At 39.2% G+C, this 16,535-nt stretch overlaps 1 protein-coding gene across 1 annotated transcript; it reads left to right on the top strand.

The window, feature by feature from the left end:
- The first annotated feature begins 1,644 nt into the window (after nucleotides 1-1,644).
- On the top strand, nucleotides 1,645-14,495 carry caly (calcyon neuron-specific vesicular protein). The gene is made up of 5 exons (XM_055041737.1): nucleotides 1,645-1,780; nucleotides 9,556-9,722; nucleotides 10,338-10,457; nucleotides 10,647-10,760; nucleotides 12,952-14,495. The coding sequence occupies exons 2-5, from the start codon at nucleotides 9,594-9,596 to the stop codon at nucleotides 13,195-13,197; spliced, it is 609 nt and encodes a 202-aa protein (XP_054897712.1). The 5' UTR covers nucleotides 1,645-1,780; nucleotides 9,556-9,593; the 3' UTR covers nucleotides 13,198-14,495.
- Nucleotides 14,496-16,535: the final 2,040 nt, after the last annotated feature.

The following is a 16,535-nucleotide window of genomic DNA, read 5'->3' on the forward strand; positions in this document are numbered from 1 at the left end:
CACAATTATTGGTGAGACTGCTGACTGGCCAGTTTTCCAGCAGAGAGACTCTGCAGGGAGAGTTAAACACCAAAGGTGATTGCTAAAGAAGCTGGTGTACCCAAGCGTACGCTCAGAAAGTTGAGTGGGAGGATAACGTGTGGTGGAAAAGCAATGAAAAGCTGCTTTAATGCCCATGTCGTCACCGTGACTAATTGGCCAGAAAACAAACATAAACCTCACTGAGAAGCTAAAGAGTACAATGAGACACACCAGAACCAGCGTGAAGGACGCCATCACAGCAACCTGAAGGCTCCTTCAGACGTCAGCAGAACCGCAGGCCCATCGTCTCCGCGTCACGCTGCACCGATGCAAGAATTCACGTTAAAAAAAAGGAGCCGCCTGCTTTTCAGTAGGTGGGATTTTCTGATTTCAGAGTCTCAGCCTGATGGATGGATGAGCCGTCGCTGTGCGTGGTGGCTGCTGACTCCTGCTGCAGTCCACATCTGAAGCTTCCTCCAAACTCATGAAGGGGCTGCGCATCACGACGCTTTCAGGACTGCAGCGATCCCCGTTGTTTGAACCCCTTTTTTGTTCTACCACATGTTTTCTTTCCACTTAATTTCCCACTGATTCGCTTTTATACAAGATGTGTGTGAACAGCCAGATTCTTGAACAAGGATGTTTGTGGCTCCTAATGGAGGTCGTCCATCACTGACTGCTGGACGACTGCAGTGTGTGTGTAGGCCATGGGATCAGTAGTGTTTATATAGTATCATCTACTTTTATTTATTAATTTTTTAAACATAATTTCAAATACGTTTTTCAAAAGTAAAAAAAAAAACCCTTCAAATATTATTAAGTTTTGTGCATAAATTGCAAAATATTGAATTTTTGGTCAAAGAGCAACAATTAGAACAGAGAATCCACATAATGTTTACAAAGAGAATGACTAATTGTGTTTAGTGGAACAGTTTGTTTGAAAAAGGAGGAAAAAATATATTTAGTTTGTGAAAAAATATATTTAGTTTGTGAAAAGAATAACAAAAAACTGAAAAAAAAGAACAGTGGTTGTGAACCTGAACGTGAAAACAAGTAATAAATCTCTTAAGATGAACCGTTTTGAAACTTGTACAATTAAAGTAATTAAAATCTGATCAGAATTATGAGATGGACCATGAGGCCCCAGAACCCTGGTGTGCTTCACAGAATCACATTTACTCACCAGACATCATTTTCTGAACTCTGCTGAATTATGAAATATAATTTTACCCGATTCTCAGAAGCTGACTTTAATGACCTACTAATACCATGAAACGCATTTGCAGCTGATTCACAGCGACATCTACACAGTTACACTGGACTTTAAATTGGTGCAGGTGGCAGCAGTTTCCCAAACATTTATTGCATAAATGATTATTGATTGTATTGTATATTTTCTTGAACCTCTGACGGGCCAAATTCACTCCAACAAATAGAGAACTAGAATAAAACCCGGCTCATCGATGACACGTTCCGCCGTGTTTCGTGGTCCGGTCAGGTGGGGAACCACGAACCCGCGAGCCGGTCACGTTCTGACGGAGCCGCGGAGAGCCGCGCGCGCACATTCGCGGTTCGTTTCTCCCGCGGGAGGACGGACGGCTCGGCTCGGCTCGGCTCGGCTCGTCTTTTATCGCGTGCGCAGTCCCCGTTCCGGAATCACTCGTCACCACAGCAACCTGCGTTCACGTCCAGCGTCCGCCACCGACACGGAGAACATCCGCTCCCGGGCGACCAGGCAGGAGATCCCCGACAACACACGGTAAGTTTCTCTCTCTCCCCACCTGTCTTTCTTTTTAATTGATTAATAAAAAAAAATTAAAAAAAACATGCGGCACTGCGGCTGCTTGTTTTGCGGAACCGAACCGGCTCGACCCGGCAGCCGAAGCGAGCCGCCGCTGTGCATTGAGTTGCTGAAACGGGGAGATTTTATTCCCACTGACGGATTCGCTTCGGTACATATCCTCTCTATAAGCGTCAAAATCTCTGCGTCTGCTGCTCTGACGGTTCCACGGGCTAAAAACGGATCCATTTCAACTTGTAGACGCTTCACCACTGCGACTCGGTGTAATTATACATTTTATATATAGATATATAGACTGTAAAAAGTCACACCGAGACCAATAAATGTTTTATTCCCCTCCTTCCCCCTCATCCCTCTTTTTTTTTTTTCTCTTGTCTGTGCTGCATGTCTTGTTGCAGCAGCCTTCAATGCACCAAGTTCAGATATGCATGAGCAGCGAACCGTGAAGAACTTGACAGAAGGTGCCAAAAACACTCACCTACCAGCTTCCCTGCCATTTTCTTGTTCGGCACTAGTGGCCTTTATTGAACAGTAAATTGACAGGAGGAGGATATGGCGAGGCAGAGTCAGCTCAGGGTACATTAGAGTTGAGCAACCCCTTAGGCCCTCCACGCCACCAGGGGGCCCCCAAGAGCACCACGCTAGAATGATGAAATGTATAGTCCTATAATTTTTTTTAATGAATAATGCAAATGAAATGCCACGATGCATGCAGAAAGGAATTATGAATCAATCTAGATCTATCTGTCATTTATTGGTTGCTGCCACCGTTTGGCAAATATAATTACGCTTCCTGATATGTTTATTGTAAATTTACATACATCAAAATACAAGTTTTTAAAAAAAATTTTTTATTTAGTTTGTTCCTCGTCAAAGGTCAAAATGATCAACAATAATAACACTGGTAAGCTAATTAAAAATAACACATTATGGTGCAAGTAGCTTATGAATGATAAGATGTATGATTTTGACAGGTTGGTCTGAAAATATGATTAGTGTCCCAAAATGATCTGTGCTGTCCCTGAGGGGAAGACCCAGGACAGCACTGCAGCCCCTTCCACTTACGTACTGATCCAAACTTAAAAATGTTTTTCTGTTTTTTTAATTCTTAAGAAAGATGACAAGTGAGAAGAAGATGTGATTCACAGCTCTCGCAGAACTTGTTTGCAGCAGCAGAGTGTGGGAACATTGAGTGTTTGACAGCGGCACAGCTCATTTGTTAATCACAGATCCAGGATGATTCACCGTTCCCACATTTCACTCCAACTGTGGGGAGAAGAAAAATGGCGGTCAGCACCAGATGACCGCGCTGACCGCCCACTCGTCCACAACTATCTGCTCGTAACTTAATATCTTGAAATTATTGTTTCGCTGGACAGAAACGTGTCCTTTTGTCTTAATGATTTGAAAGCGTTCGAAATAACATGGAGTACTTTCAACGTGCAAAGCTTGCTAGACAATGTATTCCTGCATTTGAGCCTTTTCGCATTTTGTCACATTAAATCTGCAGCCTTTGGTGCATTTTACCGGGATTGAGTGGAGAAAAAAAATGATTGATGGTTTTCAAAGTGTTTTGAAAAGGAAAGCCTTGAGGTGTGCATTTTGTATTCATTATTAAGACCAGTGAACACAGCAGAGAAAGTTGGGAAGAAGGTTGAAATAAAGTTAGTTTCTGAAACAGTGGAGCTCTGTCCAGTCCATCATCTAAATGTTTAGAGTTTGGCACAAGTGTTTATCTTTACCACCAGGCAGTTGGAGTTTAAGACGCCGTCACACACCTGCTTCAGCAAACCCACTGTCATCTGATCAAACCAGGCAGACCTGTGAGGATCGTGTTCTTTGATTTCTCCGGTGCATTTAAAACCAGCCTGATCTGATCTGTGAGGAAGTCCAGAAGACACAGGTGGATCCACCTGGATCCATGACTACCTCACAACCAGACCACAGTTTGTGAGACTGAAGGACCGTACGTGTGTCCAACCAGGTGATCAGCAACTCAGGTTCACCTCTGGGGACTGTATTCACTCCATTCCTTTTCACTCTTCACACATCAGGCTTCCAGCATAAGTCGGGAGTTTTGCAAATACTTAGATGACTCGGTAGTTGTCAGGTGTATCAGAGATGGACAAGCGGCTGAGTACCGAGAGCTGGTGGACAGATTCATGTCATCTCAAATGTGAAAAAAACAAAGGAGATGATTGCTGATTTCAGGTGAAACAGGGTTCGAGCAAACCATCACGGGAGGAGAAGTGGAGGTGGTTGAGAAATCTGTGGAATGGATGTATGCTACAGTTTTTTCAGATTTGTATTGGTATAAAGCTGTAAAAACCACAAGTAGTTTTCTCTCCGCTTCACAACAGTGCAGTACATTGTGTTGGTCTGTCACCTCCATTAAACACGTTGACGCTTGCGATTGTAACGTGACAAAGAGGAACGAAAGTTCACGTGGTATCATAATAATAAGGCACTGTACGTCTCCCACATGGTGACAACAAGCACTATGTTCACCGTCATGGCGACTTGAAGCTCCATTCTCTGGTCCTGCGTCATTAAAAGCACATTTCCTGCCCTTGGTGGACGGAGGCTCTCTTCCTCCTGCTCTGTGTTTCATGGCTGTGAGTCACTGGCGTCATCGGGCTGGTGGGGTCCTTGGCTGGGGGAAGGTGTTGTGTTGCACTGTGTGAATGAGATAAGTGGCTCATCTCCTCTCGCCGCTATTAGATGATCATTTGATGAAAAAAAAAAAACAGAAATCATGAGAGAGAAAGAAACCTTAAATACATAGAGGATAAGAGATTACAGACAAAGATGTGGCGTAAGAGCGTGAATCACTCGCTAGTTATGAAACATGTTTACTACAGGTTGTTTGGGAAGAGCAGGCTGTGCCGTCTGATAGTGTTTGCCTCCAGGCTGTATGATTTTAAACAGGCAGTTTTTGGAACGATGGCTTCATATTCCAGAGAGTTCTGCTACATGGACGATTTCACCAAAATCCCAAGTCCAACGGTTCATCAAGCTCTTCATTACATCATTATATTGTGGTGCTCACTTACAGCATTCTCACTCAGTCTGTCCACATTTCATCAGGTTACATCCATGAATAGATTCTAAATTGTATTTAGGTCTGGCCTTTGACTGGGTCATTCTGACACAGGAATTCACTTTGATATGGCTGATATGGTCTCGAGACTTGTGCAGTTTCTAACAGGTTTTCCTCCAGTCTTTCCACAAAATCTAATTATCTTCCTTGTTTCTGGTCTGGAAAAGCCTCTTCACATACTGCAAAAACACAAATTCTTACCACGTCTTTTTGGTCTAGTTTATAATGTAAGTATCTTTGTATTTGCACTAAATTCTCAAATTTAGTGCAAATCTTGTTTTTCTTTTGAAATAAGAAATAAGACAGAAGTGACATAGAAGTCACTTTTCAGCACAATATAAGAGTTTGTTTTAAGTCAGTCATTTCTTAATATTGATGACAAAGTGCTAGCCATAAGTGAAACAATCTGCAAGACATTTCTCCCACATCGCCACGTTCCTAAAATAATGGCCATAATTCATTTTTTGCCAAAACATGAATATATATATGTATATATATATATATATATATATATAATATATATTATATATATATATATATATATATATATAATATATATATATATATATATATATATATATATTTGTTTGTTTTACCTGAATTATCTTTTGGGGAAACAAGTTAGGCTATTATTCTAGGACAGTGACAAAGTTATAAGTTACATAAAAAAATGTCTTGTTCCACTGAAAAATTATTTAATGTATAACTAGTACCTTTTTTCACTTGTCGTGGAAAAAAACTATTTCCAAGCACTGTTCAGGTCAAGTCACTCAATCAGGTTCATTCGTATATTGTGCACAATACAGAGAGCTCAGAAGACAATCAGTAATGAAGCAGGTCTGGATGCAAAGCTCTGCAAGACAGAGCCAACATGAGTTTTATGCAAGGATAAGAAATGAAAAAACAAGGGACGAGACGGTCTGGTTCTGATGCAGCTGTGGAAAACAAACTTCCAGCCTCGTACATGTAACCCAAATTGTTCTTTTGGTGAGAGTTCATAAATTATTATGACCTTATTGTAATCTCTTCCATCACACACTGTTATGATGTTATTCCCCTTGTTGTTTGGACTTGTTGGTTTTTATTATTTCCTTGTGTTGATGTCATATTTGTACTTTCCCTTATCCTAGTTCATTCCCACTGTTAGTTAAATTATTATTCTGCTTCTTGGATTTGCTCTCTTGTATTTAGTATTATCTTCCAGATCTAGTGCATTTGTTTTTGGTTTGCTCAGTCTGTTTCAATTCAGTTTGCACATAGTTCATTTAGATGTTGTGTTATGTAGATCCTGTGTTTAGTTCATTTCTTCACTTTCATTTTACTGCTTCCCCTGTTTGTTTTCCCTCTCCCCATTGGGCCATTCTCTCTTCCTCCTCATCTCTCAGCTGCAGCCTGTTGCTAATCAGCCACTGGTTCTCCATCTAGTGATCAAGCTTGCCAGTATTCAAGCTCCATTTAGTCAGTTCCATTCTATTGTCGTCTCTCTTGTGGTCTGGCCTTTGTAACTCTTGTCTTTATTAAACCTCCCTTCATCTGACTGGGTGTCTGTGTTTAAGTCTTCATCTCACACCAACTATGACAGATTAACTCTTTATTGACAAGCTCCTATATCTTGCTGAAAAGTTACTTTTAAGTGGTCAAATATGTGCCACATTTTGTACCCAACATAGCATTGTACATGAAACAATTCAACCTCATCTGACCAGAGAGAGGGAGCCTTTCTCCACATGTTTTCTGTGTCCACTACATGTTTTTTTGGCTAACAAGTGTGCATTTTTTATGACTTATTTTCAACAATGACTTTCCTCTGAGATCTGAAGCTCCTCCAGAGTTACTATGGACCTATTTGTTACTCTGATTAATTATCCCCTAAAAGTGTTTTTTTTTCTTCCCATTTCACATTGTCTTGGTCTGTCACATAAAATCCCCTTAAAATAAATTGAGTTTATTTTAAGCCCAATTTAAAATTGGGTACAGATTTAACATTCTGTACCGTGACAGAATGTGGCAAAGTTTAGGGAGTACAAACTCTTTTGCAAGGCTTTAACACGTGTCAACAAAGGTCAGACAGATGGCAGCTGAGGAAATATTCTAAAAACTTCACATCTGTGAGCTGAGACTGAGGAGTCTGCTTTTAGTCGTACGTCGTTTCGGTTGTCGATTAAGTTTAACGGCAAAACTGGCAGGAACAGAGCCAAAATGTCCACAGCTACCTGTGTGGGCGTAATGCAGCTTTTTAAAAGAAGTACTTCAGGAGATTGCTTGATATCCACTGAACAGTCTGAGAACTCTGAGAGAGCAAAGCTCAGCCCTGATTGCTACGTGATTATAACCTACAAATCAACATGTTTCTAAATATTCCCACCAGCCGCTGACCTTTCATGAAGCTCTCGCCTGAGAAAGACAGAAAACTCCCTGTTCTGTCCATTTCCTCCGGAAGATGTAAGAACTCTGTCTGTGTGCCTGGAATTTACATCAGGATTAAAGCTTTTGGCACAAAACTGCTGCATTTCTTCTCAACTGTGATGAACAAAAATGGCTGCTTTCCCTTTGTTCATGACGCATAGGAAGTTGCCTCAGCCTGCTGGCGTGAGGAAACCGTCATGGTTAGTCAACATGCCATCGACATTGGAGTTACTTAGAAACACTAAATTAATTTAGGCTCAATTCGGTTATTTTATATGGTGTCAGTTTATAATAAAAGTAATTTCCGTTTAACCCAATAAATTACAACACGGCGTTTTTGAAATTCTCTCCACCACAGTTGGTTTTGTTTCGCTCAGTTTTAACTGAATCATCCATCAACCACACTTTCATTTTTGTTTTATTCTACCAATAATAAATGGTTTATATTATATGCTTAAATGCTGTGGTTTTTGCGACAGACCAAGCCTTTATATTTTGCTTCCAAGGCTGTCTTTCAAATGACAGGCTTCCTCAAGGTCTTTGACTGCTTTTCCCTTAAAAACAACTTTAGAAGATCCCATAAATCTGAGTAGAATATAAAAATAAATGTTTGTTGTTGTTTTTTTTATGTAAAACCTCTGAATTGTTCAAAATTTATACCAGTTTGTGGTTTGTGAAATTGAACCAAAAATGTAGTCAGAGGTAAGTTAGGATTAACAATATATTTTGAGTTTATTCAATATCTATAATGACATTAAAATGTGTTTGATGTTCAAAAATGTTTAAGTACGATAAAAAAGCAAGGGACACATGACAGTATTGTGATATACTTACTATTATTGTTTAAGACTTCTGTCTGTTTTTTCCTGACAGTATCTTGCCGTTAGTCTTAGCATGCTGCTGAAACTCAAAGTTCACTAACTCAGGTATTATATCACCAACTTTCATCAATTTATCATTTATTTTGAATAACATGAATCCAAACAAGCAGCTATGCTCGTCAATAAACTTGCATCTTTCTCCTGCTGACAATGTTTTTACGTAAAGCAGTTTGCTAACTTGAAAGCTAGAGTTAGCTTGTTTACAATACAAAACAATATTTATTCATTATTAGAACAAGTCTAAATTTTGTCTCGTGTTGTGAAGCAATTGTTTACATACAGAGAGTGATAGAATCAATAGTAAACATGGTGTGATTATGTTCAGCATTAGAATATACTGATGTACAAAAGATTTTATCAGTTTAAGCTTATAAACTGTGGAAACCTATATCTGTGCCTTGATGTTAAAGGAATGTTAAAAGCTAATCTTTGCATTTTATTATTGTAGGACGACACAAGAAGTTTTTCAACTGGTTGGCTGACAATTTTGTGTGTGCGCTCTGTTTTAATATGACTTGTTGATCATTTGTTTGTGATAGTATGCAGTGGTTCCAGTTAAGTGCTTGTAGAAAAGTGTAAAAAAATTAATAAAGTTTTTAACACTGTTTTTAACAACATAAGTTTCAATGAATATTGTTTCACCTGAGGATAGAACAGGTGATATGACACAGGTAAAACACTGAAATGCTCGTTTGGCATCATATTCTCCATGGCTTTTAATACAGTTTTGCAAGCCATGTGCACTGACCTACCGAGAAGACACAATATCGCTGGACGATAAATGGTCCTTGAAGTCATTGCGATAAACAATAATATTGCTGTTTGGAGACCATTTTCAAGTATTTAATGATAATAAACTTTCAGTTCTAATGGAAATGTAACATTGGAACTAGAAGACATTTGAAATATTCAAAATAGATAAACAGACTAAAAACAACAAATAAAATAAACACTGATATCTCTAAACAAAATTGTCCTTCAAAATAGGGTTAGTTGAGACCAAAGCAGCAGACTGAAGATTTTTGCCATCCAGTTTTAGTAGAATGAGAGAAAAGAGAAAAGTAACAAAACACGCAAATAGAAATTAAATTAGTTGTAATTCATTTTGCGATAAATTGATTTATTGCTATTTGCGACATGCGTACATCTGTGTGAAAATATCTACAGAGCCGCTGACAAAATCACAGAAAGTTTAACTTCATCTGTGACCTGATTCTGTTTTCTGACTTGCATAATATTACCATATTACGCTACTTTCTTGTGTGGTTTTATGTGCGTTTTTTCTGCATTTGGATAAAAAACTTACAAACTGAATCAGGCTGACCTGAGATGTCCGTCCCTGCCAGTTTGATCTGTTCAGGCCGTTCCAGGCAGCGGAGCAGCCATGGTGAAGCTGGGTACTAATCTGTCTGACAAGCTGGAGAAGCAGCCATCTGCAGATGACGGCTTCGATAACATCCCCCTCATCACGCCGCTGGAGGTCAGCCAGCTCCAGCAGCCACTGGCTGACAAGGTAGGTCTGATCCACTTAGAGACAGGTTCCTGTCCATCTCTGTGTTTCTGTTTTCCTACAAATGTCGTGGTTTCGATTTTGCTTCTTTAAAAAAAAAATTGCTACAAAAGAAAATGAACATATTAGCACATAATACAGAAATTCTGGGACAAATATAACTATATTTCCCATTAGTACACTCACCGTCCCTTCATAAGGAAACTATACCCTGAGCTTACTGTGTTTACTGCTCCTTTCCCTTCGTCCCAGCTGAAAACCTTGGCATCAGCCCACGCAACATAAACACTGCTGTGAATGCATAATGAAAGCAGAAAGCCTTCAGTTTGTAGTTGGATGATGCATTTAGTTCTGCAAAACGTTCCACTGATGTGGAAGCTGGTCGGGAAACATCATGAAAACGCTCTACAGTCCCCAAACATCCTCTTAAGGGGCTGTAGTAAAACTGATTGCTTTTGCAGATGTGCACTGTTTGTTTTACAAGTTGGAAACAGAGACTCAGATTGCTGGTGGATACATCATAGTAACTCTAGAGCTGAAAGAAGGAGGGAAACTCACCATTGGAGATGAACAGAGGTTTTTCGCACCGCTCAGTTTGCTCCCTCGTCTCGTCTCCAGGTCATTGTGAAGACAAAAACTCAGTTTCAGCTGAAGCAGCAGCAGAGGAATAGGCTGTACGTTCCCAACATCAAGAAGCTGAACATCAACTTCTACAACGACGTCTCGGATAAAGTTAAGGTACAACATCGTGTATCAGGAAGTAGAAATCTGATTATACGACTGTATAATCAGATTTTGATAGTATGCAGTGGTTCCAGTTAAGTCCTTCAGGGGTTTAAGTTTAAACCCCTGAATAAAAAGACGGATTGAGGTTTTCTAATTCGACATGTGTCGCTTATATTTGTACTCTGTTTCTGCGTTGCCCAGATCACAGGTCTGATTCTCATCACGCTGGCGTTTTTGACCAGCCTGCTCCTCCTTCTCATGTACAAAGCCATGTGGTACGACCAGCTCTCCTGCCCAGAGGGGTTTGTCCTGAAGGTGGGCTCAACAACTACATTCAATTATTTACTGACAAAACTAAAAAAAACTCCTAGGTTCAAAGTTATTGTCCCTCTGAACCAGGCAAAATGTAATATATGCTTTATGTTTTCCAGCTGCAGCAGGGTTGTTTCATAAACATCCAACACAACTATTACATAAGAAATGGAATGAAGTACCCGCGTGAAAAAGCTTGTTCACGCAATATGTCATTACAATTCAATCACAGTGACGGCTGTAAACAGTCACTTGAGATTATAGTCATAATTCGTCATCTATCAGCCAATCAGAGGAGACGCTGGCATCTTATTCAGGTGTTGGCGCAACAGGAAAAGGCTCGTTAGACATATCTACCATTTTGAGGAAATTGTGATTGGTGAATTACAGAAGAGCTGTGGATCCAACACATTCAAAAACAGCTTTGCTGATTTCTGCGAGAAAAATAATGATCACGATAAAAGCTTAGGTGTAGGTCAACCAGGCGACATCTCAGCGCCCACTTCAGTGGTTTGTACTGAAAATAATTTTGTTTTGCCACCGTAATTTTAAACTTGTTAAAGCATAAAGTTCCTCCAGATGTCACAAAGACAAGGCACGTCACCATTTTTTTCTTCTTCTTTTGTACTTTGTCTCTGAAATTATGTTGTCACAAGCAAAGTTTTCTCCCAAACACTTCCCAGGTAACGTTAAAGGTTTGATTATACTTTGACACACCATTGGACTTAAATTAATATCTTAAGGATAGCAGGACAGACCTAATGTTTTTCTACAAAAAGAAACACTAACTATTGTTTAAGCCTTGTTATGTCAGATTGTAAAAATATAGTATGAGTGGGGGCAGTTTTGGTAAAAGTGGTTTGTTTCTCGCCACACCTTCAGAACCGTCACTTCAGAGAGATTCCTTGAAAACTGGGGCTGGGAATCTAAACTCATTATCTCCCAGCGACACCTTGGAGGCATCATGCACCGCGCCAGCACTGCCGTGCATGTTAAGCTGAAGAGCCTGTCACGCAGGAGCAAACCACAGGGCAGGATAGATGGAGACAGAGGGGGAAGGGAGCGATGGATCCTGCTTTCTGGTCAGGCACAGATTGGGATGCCTCCTGTGAATCAGAGGGGTCTTTAATTAGGACTCAGCATGACTAAACTGTGATTAAGAGCTTAACAGTGGGTGGGGGGTGAAGAGGAGAGGAGGGGGAAGGAGGAGAAGACCTTTGGCAATGCTTTTGAAGTTTTTGCAGGTTACAAGTTTGGCTTTTTTCCCGTTAATGGATTGTCTGAGACATTAAGAGGCATATGGTTTATTGTGCTTTGGAGGTCAATAAATCCATCATTTCACAAACTTTTCTGAGCAAGTCTTACATTTAGCCTGATAGGTTGTTGTTGGGCTGTGAGACATGCACAGGGTGGCTCAAAAAACAAGTTTTATTTGTTGTTTTGGACATCGAATAACTTGACAGGAAAACAATGTAGAGTATGCAGGTCTGTGAATTCTTTCTCACTTTTTTTTACAGTGCTACATTATATTATATATTCAATAAGGGCTTCCAAACCAGATTGGGATTTTTGCCATTAGAGCTCTTTTAGCCTACTTCATGTTCTCAGTTGGATCCTTTTGAAGTGATTTCTCATTTCTTCAGCCGTGATAGCACAGCTTTGAAAAGTGTGGTTGATCACAAACATTTAGAATTTACTAAAGAGGGACAATAACTTTTCACATGTACTCACCTTCCTGCTGATTAGCTCTGTTGAATAACATAAAAGCAAGAGCAAAGCTAGTAATTTTTATGGCATTGTAAGTGTTTAATTGTTACTGAAGCTTTTGAGATTTAAAGAACTTTACAGATGTGTATTTACTCACAATGGTTTTTATTGGTGCTATTTACTGGGTATGACAGGTTTTTAGAGCCATGCTAAGAAAATAATAATAAAAAAATACAGTAACGAGAATAATGTGATAAAAAGTACTAGAATATTGTGAGAACAACGTCAAAATCATACAGGCATAAAGTCATAAAATTACTAGAATAAAGTCAAAATAGCATAAGAATGTTCCAACTTTATTCATGTAATATTATGATTTTATTCTAGTAATTTTATTTTAAATGTTTTCTTTGTGTAATCAGTTAGCACTCCATTGTAACTGGGTCCTGAAGCAAACAGAAGTGTTTCTTTCTTTCTGCTACAACAGCAGAAGCATTGCACCCCAGCAGCTCTGGAAATGTACTACACCGAGCAGCAGCAGCAGGATGGGGAGGAACCCGGCACCCATGGCAGTGCCGGTACCGGGCTCTATGCAGCTCTCACTCAACTCAACCAGGTCAAGAGGACTGGGCCTGGGTTGATGTCGCAGTGGTTACCAGTAATCAGGCAGGAGGCTGAGGAAGCTACAGAAAACAGTGAGCCTCTTAAAGAAGACATGGAGGCAGAGGATTGAAGGATAAAATTGAGAAAAATAGCCAAACCAGCTGGAAATGATGGTGTTAGATGTCTGTGCATGTATGTGTACTTGTTTTCTGCAGGTATTGGGGACCATAACCTGACTACCAACTTATGAGGACCTGTTTTTATCAGAGCAAACACCATAGGGGAAAGGAGATTTCTTTGGGAAATCTGATTTGATTACTGTAATGATTGTTTGTTTTAAAATAGCATTAGGTCTTTATTTGTGTTTTTGTGTGAATTATCCAAATCGTTAAAACTACACAGTCTATTAAAATCTGCAGCGTCGGGTCAAATTGTTGTGTTTAGGGACAGGAACGGGGTTCACTTTTAGAGCGCGACTCAACATGGATTTAAACAAAGTTTGCCATTTTGCTTTCTATATTTGCATGCGCTCAAGTAAATACCCCAAATGCCATCATTGCCTACAGGCAGATATGCAATGTATGCATATTTGCGTTCATAGTTTCATGTGTACATACCCACACTTCATAATGTGCACTTATGTGTGAGAAAGTAGAAGGTGAAAGCAAAGAGGCGGCGTGAGATTTTTGAACACATTTCTAATCAGATCGCTGCGAGTCTTGAGCGCTGACATCTTGTGATTCCTTCGTTAGTCTTAGAGCAGAATGCTTAAATTAATAAATGAATGTGCCCTGCCCAGTTTTACTGTTGTGATATTTTAATTTCATGCTAGATTAGGCATAAATTACATTTTTGTACTGTTTGAGTTGGAGGAAGTTTTAAAATATTATCTTGGATTTCTGTTGCAAACCACATCTACTTTATTTTTAAAAGTTAATTGTTGTTGGATCTGATGATTCCAGGGCCATAACTTAATCTTATGTTACGCATCAATATAAGCTTCTTAACATATTGTGAATGTAGCTATTTATGTGTTACTGCAGACAAAAATTACATGTCTATAACACTGAATCTTTATGTGTGTTGGCTAGATGTAAACACAATGCAGGGAAGTGCCATTGCTGTTTTTTCTTCTTTTGGTCTACATTTTCCATTAATTTTCTATTTTTTTCAGAATATTACCTTTGTTTTCATTAATGCTTAGAATAATACCCACAGTGTTAAATCAAATGAATGTCAAAAATAGCAGCTTTTATCTTATAAATAAATGTTATTCAAGGTATTATTCTTGCACTGAAAGATTCACTTGATTAAATTATCACAAATTAATGTTTTTTTCTCTTGAAAATTAGTTTTTTTGTAAATAGATCTCTTAGCTTAAAGGACGTCATTCAAAGTCAATCTTAATATTGTTTTTCCAGAAATAAACAGCACTTGATTGACAAAATTGCGTGGTTTTCTTTATTTGCCACAGATTTTTCCCGTTAAGTCTGTCCTGTTACAAACCAAATAGAAATAAAGTGTTACGTTATTTTTGTTATAAACTAATACGAGTTCATTTCTTTACAGTACCATCCATCCGATGGATGAGAAAATCTTCTTTGAAAACGACAAGCTGATTTGATGCTTTGATTTTATCTTCATGATTTTATTTAGGCTGCAATAGAATATATTTCTTCTGTGACGGGTGACTTTATGCACACTAGCAACTTTTTTACTCCCCAAAACACTGACATGAAAGTCAACTGGTCCATGAGGACAGATGGGCAGACTGGCCATTGGGAGCACTAGGATGTTTCCCTCTGGCCTGGCCCACTCCGTGACCGCTGAGAGTCGAGACCAAAGGCTCAGTTCGGATTCTACCTAATAAAAAACAATCTATTCCATTCAAAATTTGGATGTCCTGTTGCAGGAACACGCATTGCTCAAAACACCTGATGACAAAATGGACTGAGATATGAAAGACAATAGGTCAAGTCACATCAACATTTTCCTTATCTATGAACACCCTGAAAAAGTTATTTATTTTTGCTGATTAATAAAAAAAAAAAAAGAGATGGTTTTAACACCTTTATCTAAACATGTTTGAGTCAAATGTCTAAAGTCGATGTGTGATGGAGTTCTCTGCTCCGTGTTCAGATTTCTCACTTTTTCTACCAACAACACAAACACTTTGGCATTCTGTGACATCATATCGCTGGAATGGGTGAAGTTTAAAAGAGAATAGCATTTATATCCACTGCTGATGGTAAAGTGCACAGTTTAATTTAAAATGTAATTATTTCCTGTTGGTTTGCTTTAATTCAGTGGTGGTGGCCTGGGATGGTAAAAATTCCTAATTTGTGTTATTGCCCCAGTTTGCTCCTGCTGGTTTTCTCATGACAGATAAGGAATTTTAAAGAGGCAGAAACAGTCAATGCACCTCATTGGACGGCTAACCGGTCAGTGTGGATCAAAACTCTTGCTGATTAGATGGATATCAGATTCTCATTTGACTCAAAGGAAATCTTTATTTAATGTTCCTTTTATTATTTTTTATTTCAAATTAAACATTCATACCCAGATCAGTAGGAACTTGAGGTAAAGGGCTTTTATGCAGTGGCTTACGGACACGCAGTAGATGAAACTGGAAGCAGGCGTAGGACTTTTTGAATGTTTCTATTGCGCCACTGCCATTCGGTTGGCATCGTAGGACTAAGCCCAGTTTAAAAACACCAACCAAAAGAACAAAAAGCAACAAAAAAGAAGAAAAATGTTGCAAGAGTTAACACCAAGAAGGCAATGGAGTTATTTTGTTTGTGTTTCACTTTTTTTTTATGTTTGTGTTCCACTTTCTCAACTCTTTGTATAATATCTCTACTATGGGTGGCATATGTGTAAAATATTGTAGTGTTTTAGTGGAGCATTTCCTGCACAGACCATTGTCTTAAAGCCAGAGAAAAATGTGCATATCCTTTACACTGCATTGCTCAGGGATGCTCAGTATGCACAGAATTCAAAATATGGCTCCTTCCTTCTCCTCATACTGTAGCCAAGCCACATCCTCTGGTTCCCTCACTTTTTCTGGGTTCATTGATGTGAGCCAGTCTGCATCTCATTTACAGTCACATTTTTTCACACCATTGCTTTAAACCCGGAGATGTGTGGGTCTGAAGTGTGTGAATGCGTGCGGGTGTGTGTGTGTGTGTGTGTGTGCGTGTGTGCGTGCGTGTGTGTGTGTGTCACTAATCACTATGAAATCATTAACCTAAACTATGTGTTAGAAACTTTATGTGTCTTGTGTGTCTCTAAGTGTGTGTGTAGGTGTGTGTGTGGGCGTGTGTGCTTGTGTGTGTGTATGACAGAGAGAGTACATGTTTGGCCTATTAATTAAATCTACATTACACACAGTTTAGCCTGTAGGATGTACTTCAGATGCTGTTGGCCCAGGGCATGGAATTAAATGAAGTACTAAAAAATATTTACTAG

The sequence above is a fragment of the Poeciliopsis prolifica genome, unplaced genomic scaffold (genome assembly GCF_027474105.1).
Source record: "Poeciliopsis prolifica strain line A6 unplaced genomic scaffold, Auburn_PproV2 SCAFFOLD016, whole genome shotgun sequence".
Taxonomy (NCBI): domain Eukaryota; kingdom Metazoa; phylum Chordata; class Actinopteri; order Cyprinodontiformes; family Poeciliidae; genus Poeciliopsis; species Poeciliopsis prolifica.

Excerpts from the sequence above, each read along its gene's own strand:
- caly (XM_055041737.1), top strand. The coding sequence starts at position 9,594 with ATGGTGAAGCTGGGTACTAATCTGTCTGACAAGCTGGAGAAGCAGCCA. Across the intron at positions 9,723-10,337 it reads AGCAGCCACTGGCTGACAAG|GTCATTGTGAAGACAAAAAC; the intron begins GTAGGTCTGATC and ends TCTCGTCTCCAG. Across the intron at positions 10,458-10,646 it reads ACGTCTCGGATAAAGTTAAG|ATCACAGGTCTGATTCTCAT; the intron begins GTACAACATCGT and ends TGCGTTGCCCAG.